This window comes from Erythrolamprus reginae, chromosome 6 (assembly GCF_031021105.1).
Source record: "Erythrolamprus reginae isolate rEryReg1 chromosome 6, rEryReg1.hap1, whole genome shotgun sequence".
Lineage (NCBI taxonomy): Eukaryota > Metazoa > Chordata > Lepidosauria > Squamata > Dipsadidae > Erythrolamprus > Erythrolamprus reginae.
This window is the reverse complement of record NC_091955.1, coordinates 11,779,484-11,797,744: the sequence shown is the minus strand read 5'-3', so window position 1 is coordinate 11,797,744 and position 18,261 is coordinate 11,779,484. Positions and strand designations below refer to the sequence as shown.

The following is an 18,261-nucleotide window of genomic DNA, read 5'->3' as shown; positions in this document are numbered from 1 at the left end:
ATCGAGGACGCCCAAGTTGCGAACCCTCTCTGAGGGGGTCAGTAGTTCCCCCCCCCCCAGGGTAATGGACGGACCGATGGAATTGTCCTTGGGAGGCAAGACCCACAGCCACTCCGTCTTGTCTGGGTTGAGGTTGAGTTTGTTGACACCCATCCATAATGCAGAAATGCTCATTAGGTTAAGAACGAGGCCTCTTTAAAAAGCTTTGTCATCTGCTGACATTTTACATAGCGAAAAAGTTGCTGCTAACATATTCTTTTTCATTCAATTCTGAAGGAGTTTAAGTCCTCAACTTATGACCACAAGGGGTCTGTTAAATGAGTCATGTCTGATTTTACGACATTTTCTGCTAGGTGAATCACATGGTCACAAATCCCACTCCCTCCCACCCATCCATTTGCTTGTCATACCTGGCTGAGACGCTTGCAAATGTCAATCATGACCATGGAATGCCTAAATATGTGCTTGGCTGCCAATCAACCAAATTTTGATCACATGACTGTGGGGATGCTAAATTTGAGGGCCAATCATAAGCTGAGGGCGGATTTTATTCATTTTATTTATTTATTTATTAGATTTGTATGCCGCTCCTCTCCGTAGACTCGGGGCGGCTCACAACAGCAATAAAACAATTCATGACAAATCTAATAATTTAAAAACATTTTTAAAAAACCCGTTATTAAGCAGACATACACACAAACATACCATAAATAAATTATATAGGCCCAGGGGAGGTATCTCAATTCCCCCATGCCTGGCGGCAAAGGTGGGTTTTAAGGAGTTTATGAAAAGCAAGGAGGGTGGGGGCAGTTCTAATCTCCGGGGGGAGCTGGTTCCAGAGAGTCGGGGCTGCCACAGAGAAGGCTCTTCCCCTGGGACCCGCCAAACAACACTGTTTGGTCGACGGGATTTTCCTTCATCGCGGTTGGTCCTGGAACGTAACACCCGCGATAAACGAGGGAACATTGTATTCACGTTTTATTTTCTGACTCTTTCCTTAGGGTTTTTTCAGGAGAACCATCAGGTTAAAACTTGCTTACGACCGGTGTGATCGCAGCTGCAAAATTCAGAAAAAGAACCGGAACAAGTGCCAATACTGTCGTTTTCAGAAGTGCCTTTCCGTTGGGATGTCCCATAATGGTAGGTAAGGGTATCCGTCCGTTCCGTAGGGGCTGGCTGAGATTCACTCCATAGGGGCAAGGCGGAAGGGGCCACATCCACCCATAGAATCCTTTGCCATTAGTTCTGGCGAAAGGAACTCAGTACACATGTAACGATGCCCTTGCACAAACACTGTTTTGCAACCTTTGGTTAATAGGTAACTCTGCACAAATGTTATACATTAACATATATATGTAATGGCATTTTGTTTAGTGCTCTATCCTTCCGTTTACGTTCTTTGGATATAGCGACGCACTATATTGAAAGTTCCAAAGGTCAGGTAGATGCTTTCTCCCCCCTTTTTTTAATTGAGCAATTGCAAAACTTGATATGGAATTAAATCCTTCCTCTGTCCTGAGCTGGCAACAGCAACTAAATCCCGGCTGGCCTTGAGCCACCTCTTTAAGGCAGGAAGAGAAAGCTCTGATGACAAATACCAGATGGGTTAACAATTCTGTTTTCCCTTCCTCAAGAACAGAAGTCTTCAAACTTGGCAACTTTAAGACTTGTGGACTTCAACTCCCAGAATTCTCTAGACAGACAGAATTCTGGGAGTTGAAGTCCACAAGTCTTGAGTATAAAATTTTTGGGGTATATATTTTTTTTTCTCCACCATAAACTATATATTTATAACTGGTTATGTTGGTTATGACCTAAAAAGCCCTTCATGGCATCGGACCAGAATATCTCCGGGACCGCCTTCTGCCGCACGAATCCCAGCGACCGGTTAGGTCCCACAGAGTTGGCCTTCTCCGGGTCCCGTCGACGAAAAAATGTCATCTGGCAGGACCCAGGGGAAGAGCCTTCTCTGTGGCAGCCCCGACCCTCTGGAATCAACTCCTCCCAGAGATACATACGTATCTCTTAATTTTCTATCCAATCATAAAACTTCCCCCAAATTTTATAATAATCTGAGTTTTATCTTTTTCAGTTTCAAAGTCAATCTACTCATCTCTGCACAATCCATAATTTTTCTCAAAACTGCCCTTCCTGTTGCTATCCTATTAGATTTCCAACATTGTGCATATACAATCCTAGCTGCTGTAATTATATGTATAATTAAATATGTCTCTTAAAGTTGCCAAGTTTGGAGACCCCTGCTGAAGATGTACAAATTTGTGCAGCATAGGGCTTATTTTTGGTCTCTTGGTTGCGATGGTGTGTAAAAACCTGGATATACAGTATATCCTTAGGTTTATTTGAAGTTTCTCAGACTGCCCAAGGAGCTGCTGAAAGGAATTATTGAGTCATTTGTTACCTCTATAACTGTTCTGGTTTGGCATAGCAACAAACTTCCAGCAGACGTGGTTGATAAATCCACAGTCACTGAATTTAAACATGCCTGGGATAAACACAGATCCATCCTAAGATAAAATACAGGAAATAGTATAAGGGCAGACTAGATGGACCATGAGGTCTTTTTCTGCCGTCAATCTTTTATGTTTCTGTGTTTCTATCTTATGATTTATTATTATTGTATTTTATGGTTATGAACAAGATTTATCGCTTGCCGCTTGTACGTACACTGAGAGCTTAGGCACCAGAGCCAAATTCCTTGTGCGTGTTCAATCACACTTGGCCAATAAAAAAACCCATTCGGCTCCGTTCTGTGTCTCCTGCCATCTCACACTGCTGATCCGACAGAGGCTACGGTGTAAATCCCTCAAGATTTTTCAGGATTAGTTTAACATATGTTCATGGTTTGCGGAACAGTAAGCTACTTTAATCCTAAATCATAAGCAGCGCCATCTTTTGTCTTAGAATTTCTTTTTTGCCGGAGGTGTCTGGCAAGAATAGCAAATCTTTTTCGAAGGAATTCTTGGCACAATGTAATACAGGTACATCTGTTTCAAACTGGAAGTGTTATATATCTTGCCTTCAGCTTTCAAGGATCAATAACCATACTTTAGTTTTGATGCAGACTTTTGAAACTTTAATGTTGTTGTTGTTATTATTATTATTATTATTATTATTTTTATTGGATTTGTATGCCGCCCCTCTCTGCAGACTCGGGGCGGCTAACAACAATGGTAAAAAACAACGTGTAACAATCCAATTTAATAAAACAACTAAAAACCCTAATTATAAAAACCAAACATACACACAAACATACCATGCATAAAATTGTAATGGCCTAGGGGAAGGAATATCTTAACTCCCCCATGCCTGGCGACAAAGGTGGGTCTTGAGTAGTTTGCGAAAGACAAGGAGGGTGGGGGCCGTTCTAATCTCTGGGGGTAGTTGATTCCAGAGGGCCGGGGCCACCACAGAGAAGGCTCTTCCCCATGGGGCCCACCAAACGACATTGTTTGGTCGACGGGACCCGGAGAAGGCCAACTCTATGGGACCTTATCGGCCACTGGGATTCGTTATGCCAGCCTTTCCTCCCATAAATACTAAAGAAATATATTTACGAGTTATCACCTCACCTCCGTAACACAATTAAGTAGTTTAAATTCAGTTACTGTGGATTTACCAACCACATCTGCTGGAATTTTATGCTTGGAATACTGTGTTCAGTTCTGGAGATCTCACCTACAAGGAGTCTAAACGCTATTACTATGTTTACCAGGCATGATTCTCATTCAGGAAAGTTAAAATGAAAAATGGGAAAATATATATACAGAACTCGCTTCCCAGCAAATTGGGTCAAAAGGAAGAGGGAGATTGTGATCCCGCTGTGTAGGGCACTGGTGAGACCACATTTGGAATACTGTGTCCAGTTCTAGAGACCTCACCTACAAAAAGATATTGATAAAATTGAACGGGTCCAAAGACGGGCTACAAAACTGGTGGAAGGTCTTAAGCATAAAACTTACCAGGAAAGACTTCATGAGCTCAATCTATACAGTCTGGAGGACAGAAGGAAAAGGGGGGACATGATAGAAACATTTAAATAGGTTAAAGGGTTAAATAAGGTTCAGGAGGGAAGTGTTTTTAATAGGAAAGTGAACACAAGAACAAGGGGGCACAATCTGAAGTTAGTTGGGGGAAAGATCAAAAGCAACATGAGAAAATATTATTTTACTGAAAGAGTAGTAGATGCTTGGAACAAACTTCCAGCAGACGTGGTTGGTCAATCCACAGTAATTGAATTTAAACATGCCTGGGATAAACACATATCCATCCTAAGATAAAACAGTAACTGAATTTAAACATGCCTGGGATAAACATATATCCACCCTAAGATAAAATACAGGAAATAGTATAAGGGCAGACTAGATGGACCATGAGGTCTTTTTCTGCTGTCAATCTTGTATGTTTCTATGTTACTTCTTCACAGATCTTCTCCTATCATACCTAGAGTGTGTTGTGTGCATGTTTTTTAAATTATGGGTTTTTAACTTCGTATTATTAGATTTGTATTGTACACTGTTTCTATCACTGCTGTAAGCCCCCCCGAGTCTATGGAGAGGGGTGGCATACAAATTTAATAGATAGATAGATAGATAGATAGATAGATGGATGGATGGATGGATGGATGGATGGATGGATGGATGGATGGATGGATAGATAGATAGATAGATAGATAGATAGATAGATAGATAGATAGATAGATAGATAGATAGATAGATAGATAGATAGATTAGATTAGATTAGATATAGATAGATAGATAGATAGATAGATTAGATTAATAGATAGATAGATAGATAGATAGATAAGATAGATAGATAGATAGATAGATAGATAGATAGATAGATTAGATTAGATATAGATAGATAGATAGATAGATAGATAGATAGATAAGATTAATAGATAGATAGATAGATAGATAGATAGATAAGATAGATAGATAGATAGATAAGATAGGTAGGTAGATAGATAGATAGATAGATAGATAGATAGATAGATAGATAGATAGATAGATAGATAGATAGATAGATAGATAGAGGGGTGGAGAAGCAGGTAACAAGTTTAAAAACGGGAGGCATGGCATTTAAGAAGTCTAAATATAAAACCGCTGGGAAAGAGAATCTCTTTTCCATCTCTGATTACCAAAATACTTTCCCAGATGGGAAAGAATCTCAGAACACTTGGGTGAAATTCTTGAGCTTCTCTTCACTAAAAGTTTGGAGTCATAGAGCTGCGAAAACGTAGAGCCCTCCTTCTGGGTTGTCGCAACTTGGATCTGCATCCAACAGGCCTGAGGACGTGCAACAGACCTTGAAAATGTGTTAGTATGGTTGGTACCTAGTAGTGCCTATGCTACTTGGGTTTGCCTGTTCCAACTAGTAGTGATTTTGCATTCACCGAGAGCTATGAGGGTTATCTGGAAAGTAAGGTTACAGGCAATGTTCGCGGGGGAAGTTGGTATTACTATAATGTAGTGGGAAGCCAACAGAAGAGAACGGGCAGTTCCAGAGGTCAGTAGATTTTATTTATTTATTTATTTGATTTGTATGCTGCCCCTCTCCGTAGACTCGGGACGGCTCACAGCAATAATAAAGACAGTGTAAAAACAAATCGAATAATTTAAAAAACACTAAAACCTCCATTATTAAAAGCAAACATTTACACACACAAACATACCATGTATAAACTGTATAGGCCCGGGGGAGATGTCTCAGTTCCCCCATGCCTGATGGCAGAGGTGGGTCTTAAGAAGTTTACGAAAGGCAAGGAGGGTGGGGGCAGTTCTAATCTTCATTAAGTCTTTCCTGATACTTTTTATGCTTAAGACCTTCCACCATTCTTGTAGCCCGTCTTTGGACCCGTTCAATTTTGTCAATCTCTTTTTAAAGACTGTTTTAACATTGGATTTGTATATGATGTTTTATTGTTGTGAGCTGCTCCGAGTCCTCGGAGAGGGGCGGCATACAAATCTAATAAATAATAATAATAATAATAATAATTATTATTATTATTATTATTATTATTATTATTACCAATCAGATGTTGACAAAAATAAATTCAAAACAAAACCAGGGTGGCGCAGCAGGTAGAGTGCTGTACTGCAGGCCACTGAAGCTGACTGTAGATCTGAAGGTCAGCGGTTCAAATCTCATCACCGGCTCAAGGTTGACTCAGCCTTCCATCCTTCCGAGGTGGGTAAAATGAGGACCCGGATTGTGGGGGCAATAGGCTGGCTCTTTGTTAAAAAGTGCTATTACTAACATGTAAGCCGCCCTGAGTCTAAAGAGAAGGGCGGCATAAAAATCGAATGAATGAATGAATGAATGAATGAATGAATGAATGAATGAATGAATGAATGAATGAATGAAACAAATAAATAAAACAATTAAATAAAACAAATAAACACGAAAACATTTCAGACTTCTCCCCCCCGCCTAAATAGTTCATTTATCTAATCCCAAATTTAAAAAATTATTTCAACCCATATAACATTTAACCAATTAATACTTATCTACATTTCTTATTATTATTATTTATTACTATTATTTATTAGATTTGTATGCCGCCCCTCTCCGTAGACTCGGGGCGGCTTCTTACTTTAATGTTTTGATCATGATCAGATTATGATCCCGCTATATAGAATGCTGGTGAGACCACATTTGGAGTACTGTGTTCAGTTCTGGAGACCTCACCTACAAAAAGATATTGACAAAATTGAACGGGTCCAAAGACGGGCTGCAAGAATGGTGGAAGGTCTTAAGCATAAAACGTATCAGGAAAGACTTAATGAACTCAATCTGTATAGTCTGGAGGACAGAAGGAAAAGGGGAGACATGATCGAAACATTTAAATATGTCAAAGGGTTAAATAAGGTCCAGGAAGGAAGTGTTTTTAATAGGAAAGTGAACATGAGAACAAGGGGACACAATCTGAAGTTAGTTGGGGGAAAGATCAAAAGCAACATGAGAAAATATTATTTTACTGAAAGAGTAGTAGATCCTTGGAACAAACTTCCAGCAGACGTGGTAGATAAATCCACAGTAACTGAATTTAAACATGCCTGGGATAAACATAGATCCATTCTAAGATAAAATACAGAAAATAGTATAAGGGCAGACTAGATGGACCATGAGGTCTTTTTCTGCCGTCAGACTTCTATGTTTCTATGTTAATCTTAAATATTAGTCAATTTTTTTTAAAAAAGTTTCTAAATATTCTGTTTTCAATCAATTAAAAGTCATTAACATCATTATTCCCTCGTTTTCTCCCCAGCCATTCGATTTGGACGGATGCCCAGATCAGAAAAGGCGAAGTTGAAAGCTGAAATCCAAACAGGTGAACTTTCTATAGAAAATTCCGAAGTCGCAGATCTTAAGTCGCTGGCCAAGAGAATTTATGATGCCTATTTGAAAAACTTTAATATGACCAAGCTCAAAGCAAGGCTCATTCTCGTGGGGAAAGCCAATAACAACCCTGTAAGTATGCACCGTCACAGATTTGCGTAAATTGCAAACTACACGAATGACGCATGGATGTACATATAAGAGAAGAGGTCTTCAAACTTGGCAACTTTAAGACATGGAATTCTGGGAGTTGAAGTCCACAAGTCTTAAAGAATTCTGGGACTTGAAGTCCACAAGTCTTAAAGTTGAAATCCACAAGACATAAAGAATTCTGGGACTTGAAGTCCACAAGTCTCAGTTAAAATCCAGAAGACTTAAAGAATTCTGGGAGTTGAAGTCCACAAGTCTTAAAGAATTCTGGGACTTGAAGTCCACAAGTCTCAGTTAAAATCCAGAAGACTTAAAGAATTCTGGGAGTTGAAGTCCACAAGTCTTAAAGAATTCTGGGACTTGAAGTCCACAAGTCTCAGTTAAAATCCAGAAGACTTAAAGAATTCCGGGAGTTGAAGTCCACAAGTCTTAAAGAATTCTGGGAGTTGAAGTCCACAAGTCTTAAAGAATTCTGGGAGTTGAAGTCCACAAGTCTCAGTTAAAATCCAGAAGACTTAAAGAATTCTGGGAGTTGAAGTCCACAAGTCTTAAAGAATTCTGGGAGTTGAAGTCCACAAGTCTTAAAGAATTCTGGGAGTTGAAGTCCACAAGTCTCAGTTAAAATCCAGAAGACTTAAAGAATTCTGGGACTTGAAGTCCACAAGTCTCAGTTAAAATCCAGAAGACTTAAAGAATTCTGGGAGTTGAAGTCCACAAGTCTTAAAGAATTCTGGGACTTGAAGTCCACAAGTCTCAGTTAAAATCCAGAAGACTTAAAGAATTCTGGGAGTTGAAGTCCACAAGTCTTAAAGTTGCCAAGTTTGGGGACCACTAAAATAGAGTTATAAAGCAGCGATAGAGATGTTCCTCATCTCTCTAACAGCAGTGTGTGTGTGTGTGTGTGTGTGTGTGTGTGTGTGTGTGTGATACACATAAGTTAAAAGAGTTCTGATTAGCCCTGACAACTTACCCATAAGTAAATACACCAAATTGCTTAATTTGTTACCGAGGTCAAAGTTTCTGTAGTTGACTGACAGCTTTATTTTCCAGATATTTTAATAATGTATGTCTCAGTCTTCAGGAAACAAGCATAACAGCTTACCCAAACAAATGAAAATCTTAACACCCTCTCCAAAAGCTCAAGGTGGATAATATATAGGAATTAAACTGTGCTTAAAACAAGTGGAAGATTGTCACGTTTTGGTTCTTGTGGGTATAATTTGGAGAGAATTGAACCTGTTAAACCCTCGCTTGATGAATCAGCAATACTGAAAGACACACGCTTGGGAAATGTTTAGCTAGGAAAAGCCACACGCGCGACCTTAAATTCTATCTAAACCATCAGTTCCTGCAATTATTTCCTGTCAAAAAACTGAGTTTACCTAATACAGTATAGTGGTACCTCTACTTAAGAACCCCTCTACTTGAGAACTTTTCTAGATAAGAACCAGGTGTTCAAGATTTTTTAAACTCTTCTTAAGAACCATTTTCTACTTAAGAATCCAAGCCTGGAAAATTTTCCCGGGAAATTTGAGAGCGGCACGAAGGCCCGGCCAGTTTCCGGCCATTCCCCCCTGGGTTTCTCTCTCTGGCGCAGTGTATGGGAGGCAGCCTCGCGCTGGCTGTATGGGAGGCACATGCGCCTCCTTGCCGCCTCAAAGTCCCTCTTTTTTTAAAAAAAAGCCTTAAAGTTTTGGATTTTTTTGATTCCCCTCACCTCACCTTCTTCCTTCAGCAGCGACTGTCCTCCTCCTCTTCTTCCTCCTCTTCCTCCCACCCAAATTCCGAGCTTTTATTTCTTTCCTAATGGGTTTACACGCATTATTTGCTTTTACATTGATTCCTATGGGAAAAATTGCTTCTACTTACAAACTTTTCTACTTAAGAACCTGGTCATGGAACGAATTAAGTTCTTAAGTAGAGGTACCACTGTATTTTAATTGAGTATGTTGGGAAAAACAGGGAACAAGTATTTAAAAACAATGACGTTGAAAGATTTGATAAAAATGCTTCTGTGAGGAAGCCTTTTTCTTTTCAAACATCTATTGGACATTTTGAGATTAATCATTTTATTAATGCAAGTAATTCATAATTTATGTCCAACACTGGACACAATGGAGCCCAACACTTATATTGTTAAGTGAGACATTTGTTAAGTGGGTTTTCCCCCATTTTACTGTAACTCCACAATAGCTCTCGCAGCCGCATTCTGCACGATCTGAAGTTTCCGAACACTTTTCAAAGGTAGCCCCATGTAGAGAGCGTTGCAGTAATCAAACCTCGAGGTGATGAGGGCATGAGCGACTGTGAGCAATGACTCCCTGTCCAAATAGGGCCGCAACTGGTGCACCAGGCAAACCTGTGCGAACGCCCTCCTCGCCACAGCCGAAAGATGTTGTTCCAATGTTAGATCGAGGACGCCCAGGTTGTGGACCCTCTCCGAGGGGGGCAACAATTCCCCCCCCCCAGGGTAATGGACGGACAGATGAAATTGTCCTTGGGAGGCAAAACCCACAGCCACTCCGTCTTGTTGGGGTTGAGTTTGAGCTTGTTGACACCCATCCAGACCCCAACAGCCTCCAGGCACCGGGACATCACTTCCACTGCTTTGCTGACTGGACATGGGGTGGAGATGTATAACTGGGTATCATCCGCATACCGATGATACCTCATCCCATGTCCTTGGATGATCTCACCCAGCGGTTTCATGTAGATATTAAATAGCAGGGGGGAGAGGACCGACCCCTGAGGCATCCCACAAGGGAGAGACCTAGAGGTCGACCTCTGACCCCCCACTGACACCGACTGCCGACCGACCGGAGAGGTAGGAGGAGAACCACTGAAGGACAGTGCCTCCCACTCCCAACCCCTCCAGCCGGCGCAGAAGGATAGGGCTCGAAAGAAACATTTCGAGCAAGTAGAATAATAAAAATAACCTTACAAAGACAGGGTTTGCAAAACATTATTCACAGAGAGTAACAGTGAAAGAGCTTGCAAGCGGGGACATTGTTAGCACCTAGTTCGGGCTGAGGACAAAAGCTTTGAAAAAAGCTGCATTGAGTATAAGTTGCCTCTGAATTTCCAGCCTCTTTTAGGGAGGAAAAAGGCTCTTCTTATACTCCGAAAAATAGGCTAAGTCTACCTGCTTCTGCTATTGTGCAGCGATTCAAATTTGGGGCCTCAGAACACCAGTGAGCACAAATGCTGCACCAACATGCGCCCTTGTTTTGTTGCAAGGGATTAGATTAGATTAGATTAGATTTATTGGATTTATATGCCGCCCCTCTCCGCAAACTCGGGGCGGCTCACAACAATAATAAAAAACAGTACATAATAAAAATCCAATGCCCACCAATCTAATTACAATTTAAAATTAGTAATTTCATAAAACAATCCCAATATATATAAAAAAGCAGGCACACAGTCAATCAATCAACAAAACAACATGGGCAAGGGGGAGGTGTTTTAGTTCCCCCGTGCCTGACGGCAGAGGTGGATCTTAAGGAGTTTACGAAAGGCAGGGAGGGTGGGGGCAATCCTAATCTCAGGGGGGAGCTGGTTCTAGAGGGTCGGGGGGCCCACAGAGAAGGCTCTTCCCCTGGGTCCCGCCAGACGACATTGTTTAGTCGACGGGACCCGAAGAAGGCCGACTCTGTGGGACTTAACCGGTCGCTGGGATTCGTGCGGCAGGAGGAGGTCCCGAAGATAATCTGGCCCGGTGCCATGAAGGGCTTTATAGGTCATAACCAACACTTTGAATTGTGACCGGAAACTGATCGGCAACCAATGCAGACTGCGGAGTGTTGGAGTAATATGGGCATACTTAGAGAAGCCCATAATTGCTCTCGCAGCTGCATTCTGCACGATCTGAAGTTTCCGAACACTTTTCAAAGGTTTGCTTTGGATACGCATCTGTTTTTGAGTTAGATCTCCTCTTTCCTTCCCTCCCTCTAACATAGATCTGGAGAATTATGGCCGCTTTAAAACCTGTGGACTTCAACTCCCAGAATTCCTGAGAAAGCACGTCTGGTCTCAGCAATTCTGGGAGTTGAAACCCACAAGTTGTGGGTGGCTCTAGCAGAGTTTGCCTGCCTGTAGCTCTTTTTTCTCTAAAGTCAACCCCACACTTACTGCCTCGTGGAAACCATCCCTTCTTTTACTTGAGCACAGAGACCACTGAGGACTCCAGTAACCACGTTCATCAGATTTTTAGCGTGAGTAAATTGCAAGCGCAGCCTCAGAGAATACGAAACAGGATTCCCAGGTAAGTGTAATGACCCACGTTGCAGTCAAAATTACCGTATTTTTCGGAGTATAACACGCACCTTAGTTTTAGGGAAAAGAATCTGCTTACCAGGTATTCATATGTCTAGCGTCTTTAGTCTGGTCAGCGTCAGCATATTATTTTATCCCATGGTTAGGGCTTAAAAAAACTGTATTTGGAAAGAGTAACAATGAAAGAGCTTGCAAGCCAGTAAGAGCTAGGAACATCGTTAGCACCTGATTAGGGCTGGATAGAAAAATTTGGAGCAAATAGAGAATGAAAAAAACCCTAAAAAGACAGGGTTTGGAAAACATTCTTGAAAGAGAGTAACGATGAAAGAGTTTGCAAGCCTGTAAGAGCTGGGAACATTGTTAGCACCTGATTAGGGCTGGAAAGAAACATTTGCAGCAAATAGAGAATTTAAAAAAAACTACAAAGATAGGGTTTGTGAAATATTCTTGACAGAGAGTAACAGTGAAAGAATTTGCAAGCCGATAAGAACTGGGAACATCGTTAGCCCCTGGTTAGGGCTGGAAAGAAACTTATTTGGAGCACGTTAGAGCAATAGAAAGCCCTGCAAAGACTTAGGGCTTAGAAAACATTCTTTGCAGAGAGTAACAATGAAAGAGCCTGCAAGGTAAGAGCTGGGAAGATCGTTAGCCGCTAGTCAGGGCTGAAAAAAAAGCTATATTCAGAGTATAAGATGCACCCAAATTATCAGCCTCTGTTAGGGAGGAAAAAGGTGCATTCTTATACTCCGAAAAAAACGGTACTCTTTTAAATGTGTATCGTTCTTTGCGGATTCCACATTTCATCTGTAACAACTGCATCCAGAAGACAATTTTGGCAAGCACAAATCGTTTTTCTCCCTATCGTTCCTGGCGGTGGCTTAATCCAGGCGCTTTTTATTTTTGCTGCAGCCGTTCGTCATACACGATATGGACACCTTGTGCATGGCCGAGAAGACGCTGGTGGCGAAGCTCGTCGCGAACGGAATCCAAAACAAGGAGGCCGAGGTGAGGATATTCCACTGCTGCCAGTGCACCTCCGTGGAGGCGGTGACGGAACTCACCGAATTTGCCAAATCGATTCCGGGCTTCTGCAGCCTCGATTTGAACGACCAGGTGACCCTCTTAAAATACGGGGTGTACGAAGCCATCTTTGCCATGTTGGCCTCCGTGATGAACAAAGACGGGATGCTGGTGGCTTACGGGAACGGCTTCATCACGCGGGAATTCCTCAAAAGTTTAAGGAAGCCTTTCTGCGACATCATGGAGCCCAAGTTTGACTTTGCCATGAAATTCAACGCCTTGGAATTAGACGATAGCGACATCTCCCTTTTCGTGGCTGCTATAATATGTTGTGGAGGTAAGCCTTGGTTCACCCTTGTCCTTCCTGAAATAGCGATATACAGTGATACCTGGTCTTACAAACTTAATTGGTTCCAGGACGAGGTTCTTAAGGTGAAAAGTTTGTAAGACGAAACAATGTTTCCCATAGGAATCAATGGAAAAGCGATTAATGCGTGCAAGCCCAAAATTCACCCCTTTTGCCAGCCGAAGCGCCTGTTTTTGCACTGCTGGGATTTCCCTGAGGGTCCTCTCCATGGGAAACCCCACCTCCGGACTTCCGTTGCCCATTTTTGCGCTGCTGGGATTCCCCTCCTGGGATTCCCCTGCAGCATCACAAAAACACGGAAGTCCGGAGGTGGGGTTTCCCATGGAGGGGAGCCTCGGGGGGAATCCCAGCAGCGCAAAATGGGTGCTTCGATGGCAATGGAAGTCCGGAGGCGGGGCATCCCAGCGGTGGCGGTGGGTTTGTAAGGTGAAAATAGTTTGTAAGAAGAGGCAAAAAAATCTTAAACCCCGGGTTTTATCTCGAAAAGTTTGTATGACAAGGTATCACTGTGTTTCATGGAGTCTACTTCTCTAGAAGTAGGTTCTGTTTTTCGCTCAGAAAGGGATCCACTTCAGGCTCAATAGACATAAGAACCTAAGAAGAGCCATGCTGAATCTGGCCAAAACCCATCGAGTCCAGCATTCTGTGTCACACAGTGGCCCACCAATTGTCCATGGGGCTCTTGAGCAGAAAGAGAAGGCAAGACCCTCCTTTTCCCTTGACCCCCAACAAATGGTACTCAAGGGAACCCTGCCTGCCTCAACCAACACAGAGGCGGCACATGGACATCTGTTTCAATAACCATCTATATGCTTAGCATCCATGAATCTGTCTAATCCTGCCTTGAAGCTATCAAGGCTGACAGCTGTCACGACCTCTTCTGGAAGTGAATTCCACAAACCAACGACCCTCCGGGTTAAGAAATATTTCCCTTGATTTGTCCTCACTTTCTTACCTATGAGGTTTAGGTAGTGCCCCCTTGTCCTGGTATTGTGTGATAGAGAAAATAATTTTTCTCAATCCACCTTTTCTATCCCGTGCATGATTTTATACACTTCGATCAAGCCACCCCTTAAACGCCGTCTTTCAAGGCTGAAGAGACCAAGGCGTTGTAACCTGGTATCATAAGGGAGGGGCTCCATTTCCTTGATCATTCCTAGACCTCTCTAGGAGACCTCATCTACAAAAAGATGTTATGCCAGCCTTTCCTCCCATAAATATTAAATAAATATATTTACGAGGTATCACCTCACCTACAAAAAGATATTGATAAAATTGAACGGGTCCAAAGACAGGCTACAAAAATGGTAGAAGTTTTTAAGCATAAAACGTATCAGGAAAGACTTCATGAACTCAATCTGTATAGTCTGGAGGACAGAAGGAAAAGGGGGGACATGATCGAAACATTTAAATATGTCAAAGGGTTAAATAAGGTCCAGGAAGGAAGTGTTTTTAATAGGAAAGTGAACATGAGAACAAGGGGACACAATCTGAAGTTAGTTGGGGGAAAGATCAAAAGCAACATGAGAAAATATTATTTTACTGAAAGAGTAGTAGATCCTTGGAACAAACTTCCAGCAGACGTGGTTGGTCAATCCACAGGAACTGAATTTAAACATGCCTGGGATAAACATAGATCCATCCTAAGATAAAATACAGGAAATAGTATAAGGGCAGACTAGATGGACCATGAGGTCTTCTACTGTCGTCAAACTTCTGTGTTTCTATGTTTCTAAATAGGTATTTTGAATCCAGTATTTATCACTCCTGAGCTCCGTTTTCAGCTGCGATGGCTTCCTGCAACCTTCTTCCGGTGAAAATAGAGCTCGGGAACTGCCGCCCGCAGCCCTCCCAAGCTCCATTTTTGCTGGCAGGGGCAACTTGGGCTGGTCCTTTGCTGTTTCCAGGGCGTCCCCATGAGCCAGATCCAGCCCCCAGGTCTTGAGTTTGACACCCCTGCTGTATCCCAACAAGCTGGTAGAGATAGTCCTTGTTTAGCAACCAGTATTGTGACCAGGAAAGCCGTCACTAAGTGGAACCATAGTTCTGCTTTATCGGTACAAGTGAAGTTGTACCGATAAAGAATACTTGTAGCTCAGGGTAGATCTGTGAGGTTCTTGGTGCTGTCTGAGCTTGTTTTCTCGCAAATGTGATGGTCTTACCTAGTTTGCTATGGTAATGAAATATCCCAAAGGCAATTTTCTTATGATCCTCTAAACCAAGTAGATTACATATAAAATAATTCTTCATATTGCAACAAAAAGTCTAAAAAAACCATATTTCTATATGTCTAATAAAGTAATTATTCCAATAACAAAGTACAGTGGTAGCTCTACTTAAGAACTTAATTCGTTCTCTGACCAGGTTCTTAAGTAGAAAAGTTTGTAAGTAGAAGCAATTTTTCCCGTAGGAATGAATGTAAAAGCAAATAATGCGTGCAAACCCATTAGGAAAGAAATAAAAGCTTAGAATTTGGGTGGGAGGAGGAGGAGGAGGAAGAAGAGGAGAAGGACAGTCACTGCCGAAGGAAGAAGGTGAGGTGAAGGGAATCAAAAAAATCCAAAACTTTGAGGCTTAGAAAAAAAAAGAGGGACTCTGAGGCGGCGAGGAGGAGCACGCGTCTCCCATACACCCGTCGCAACGCTGCCTCCCATACACTACGCCAGAGAGAGAAATGCAGGCAGGCAAGAGGGGGGAACCTCCCGCTCCTTTGACTGAATGGCAGCTGCTGCTGCTACCTGCTTCCTCTTCCTTCCCATGCTGAAGGGCCTCCCCAATTCTCTCGCTCACTTGCCTGGTGTCTTTCCTTCACTGTTGTGACTCCTCGGTTTGGCTGAAGCCGAGTTGATTCAGCCGGGGCGAAGCCCCTCTCCCTTTTGCTTTTCCGTGCCTAGACACTCCGGGAGGCAACCTCGCGCTGGATATATGGGAGGCAGCGCGAGAGAGTCACCACAGCGAAGTGGTTTATTCCCTCTCCAAGCGCCCAGAGAAAGGAAAATGCTTCGTTCTCTCTGGACTGCCAAAGCCTCCTTAAGCGCCACCGAAAGGCTCCTCTGGCAGTCCAGAAAAGCCCGAGATGGCCGGGATTAAAGGGGAAATGGCAGGAAACTGGCTGGGCCTTCGTGCCGTTCTCAAATTTCCTGGGAAATTTTCCCAGGCTCAGGTTCTTAAGTAGAAAATGGTTCTTAAGAAGAGGCAAAAAAAATCTTGAACACCCGATTCTTATCTAGAAAAATTCTTAAGTAGAGGCGTTCTTAAGTAGAGGTACCACTGTATATCATATTATATAATAATAAAATATATTATGTATAAAGTAAATTTGAATATTACAACTAAAAAAGATGAAGTAAATATAATTTGAATATGTTTAAACTAGTTTACAGTGTTCCCTCGATTTTCGCAGGGGATGCGTTCCGAGACCCCCTGCAAAAGTCGAATTTCCGCAAAGTAGAGATGCGGAAGTAAATACACCATTTTTGGCTATGGACAGTATCACAAGCCATCCCTTAAGACTTTAAACCCCTAAATTATCATTTCCCATTCCCTTAACAACCATTTACTCACTACCTGATATTTATAAACATTATTATTTATTAACAATAATTATTTTTTTTGTTATTTATTTGCAAAAATTATTAGTTTGGTGATGACATCATCGGGTGGGAAAAACTGTGGTATAGAAAAATAACCCCGAAGTATTTTTTAATTAATATTTTTTGAAAAACCGTGGTATAGGTTATTCGCGAAGTTCGAACCCGCAAAAATCGAGGGAACACTGTATTCCAATAATATTTTTTATGTGTTATATCAATACATAGTGCTACCATCATTATTCATCTTCTCCATCCATATTCTTATTTTCGAGAACAGATCGGCCAGGCTTGGTAAACATCGGACACATTGAGAAGATGCAGGAGAGCATCGTTCACGTACTGAAACTTCATTTAGAAAACAACCATCCGGACGACATCTTCCTCTTTCCCAAACTTCTCCAGAAGATGGCAGATCTCCGCCAACTGGTGACGGAACACGCTCAACTAGTTCAGATCATCAAAAAGACCGAATCGGACGCACACTTACATCCTTTGCTACAAGAAATATACAAGGATATGTACTAAGGTGGCTTTCCCGTTTTCGTACTAGCAACAGGCGTGTCGGTCTCCACCGTGTTTGGTACATTTGCAGCGGTCCTAAAAATTGGGGTAACCGCAATATCCGTTTCTCTTGCAGAGGCTCAACAATTGAAAGCGATTGCGTAGCAGGGAGAGGATGACAAAGATGACACTATGGGGTGATTCATTTGAAATTTTGGGCCGTGGTGGTAATTGCGTCATGCCACAACTTAACTCACAATGCCTTCTGACGTTTCTGCACTTTTAAAAGCATTGGTTCTCCCATCCCCACTTCCTAAATATGTGAAAGTCAGTTGTGTGGGGCAGGATCCAAAGAGCCTCGGGGCGGGCAACGTCCAGAAGGGCTTTGTTGTTTCCCTCTCAAGTTTGTAGGAGGAATTATACTTGAAACTCAGGGATGTTTTGAAAATAAAGGTGAAGAGGGTTAGCCATTGAAGGAGGAAAGGATATATATATATATATATATATATATATATATATATATATATATATATATATATATATATATATATATATACATCTTTTAGATGCATCTGACTTTCTTCCTGGGAGGGGGTTGCGTTTGGCACTAGACCGGTGAGCGTTGAAGAGTCGTGGTGGTGCAGTGGTCAGAACGCGGTATTGCAGGCTAACACTGCCAATCGCCAGCAGTTTGATCCGGAACGGCTCACGGTTGACTCAGCCTGCCATCCTTCCGAGGTCGGCAAAATGAGGACCCAGATTGTTGGGGGGCAATAGACGAATTCTGTAAATTGCTTCGAGAGAGCACTATGAAGCGGTATATAACTCTAAAGTGCTACTGCTACAGAAGAAATTTTTTCCTTAGAAAAAAACAGCACTACTTTTTTTTTCCGGCTAAGATTACAATCCAGGTTCCATAGGATTATGTGGAAGCTCTATACGTTTAGCTGTGTAATAATGGTGGGTTTTGGGTGAAGCATCAGAAAAATGATGGGA

At 42.0% G+C, this 18,261-nt stretch overlaps 1 protein-coding gene across 2 annotated transcripts in view; it reads left to right on the top strand.

Moving 5' to 3' along the window:
• The window catches only part of PPARA (peroxisome proliferator activated receptor alpha), a 68,345-nt gene extending 50,605 nt beyond the window's left edge, over positions 1–17,740 (top strand). For both annotated transcript variants that reach the window (XM_070755245.1, XM_070755243.1), the window contains exons 5-8: positions 1,002–1,140; positions 7,289–7,491; positions 12,694–13,141; positions 17,042–17,740. In XM_070755245.1, the coding sequence (XP_070611346.1) occupies positions 1,002–1,140; positions 7,289–7,491; positions 12,694–13,141; positions 17,042–17,289 (1,038 nt within the window). In that variant the 3' untranslated portion in view covers positions 17,290–17,740. The remainder of the gene's footprint in view (positions 1–1,001; positions 1,141–7,288; positions 7,492–12,693; positions 13,142–17,041) is intronic.
• The last annotated feature ends 521 nt before the right edge of the window (positions 17,741–18,261 follow it).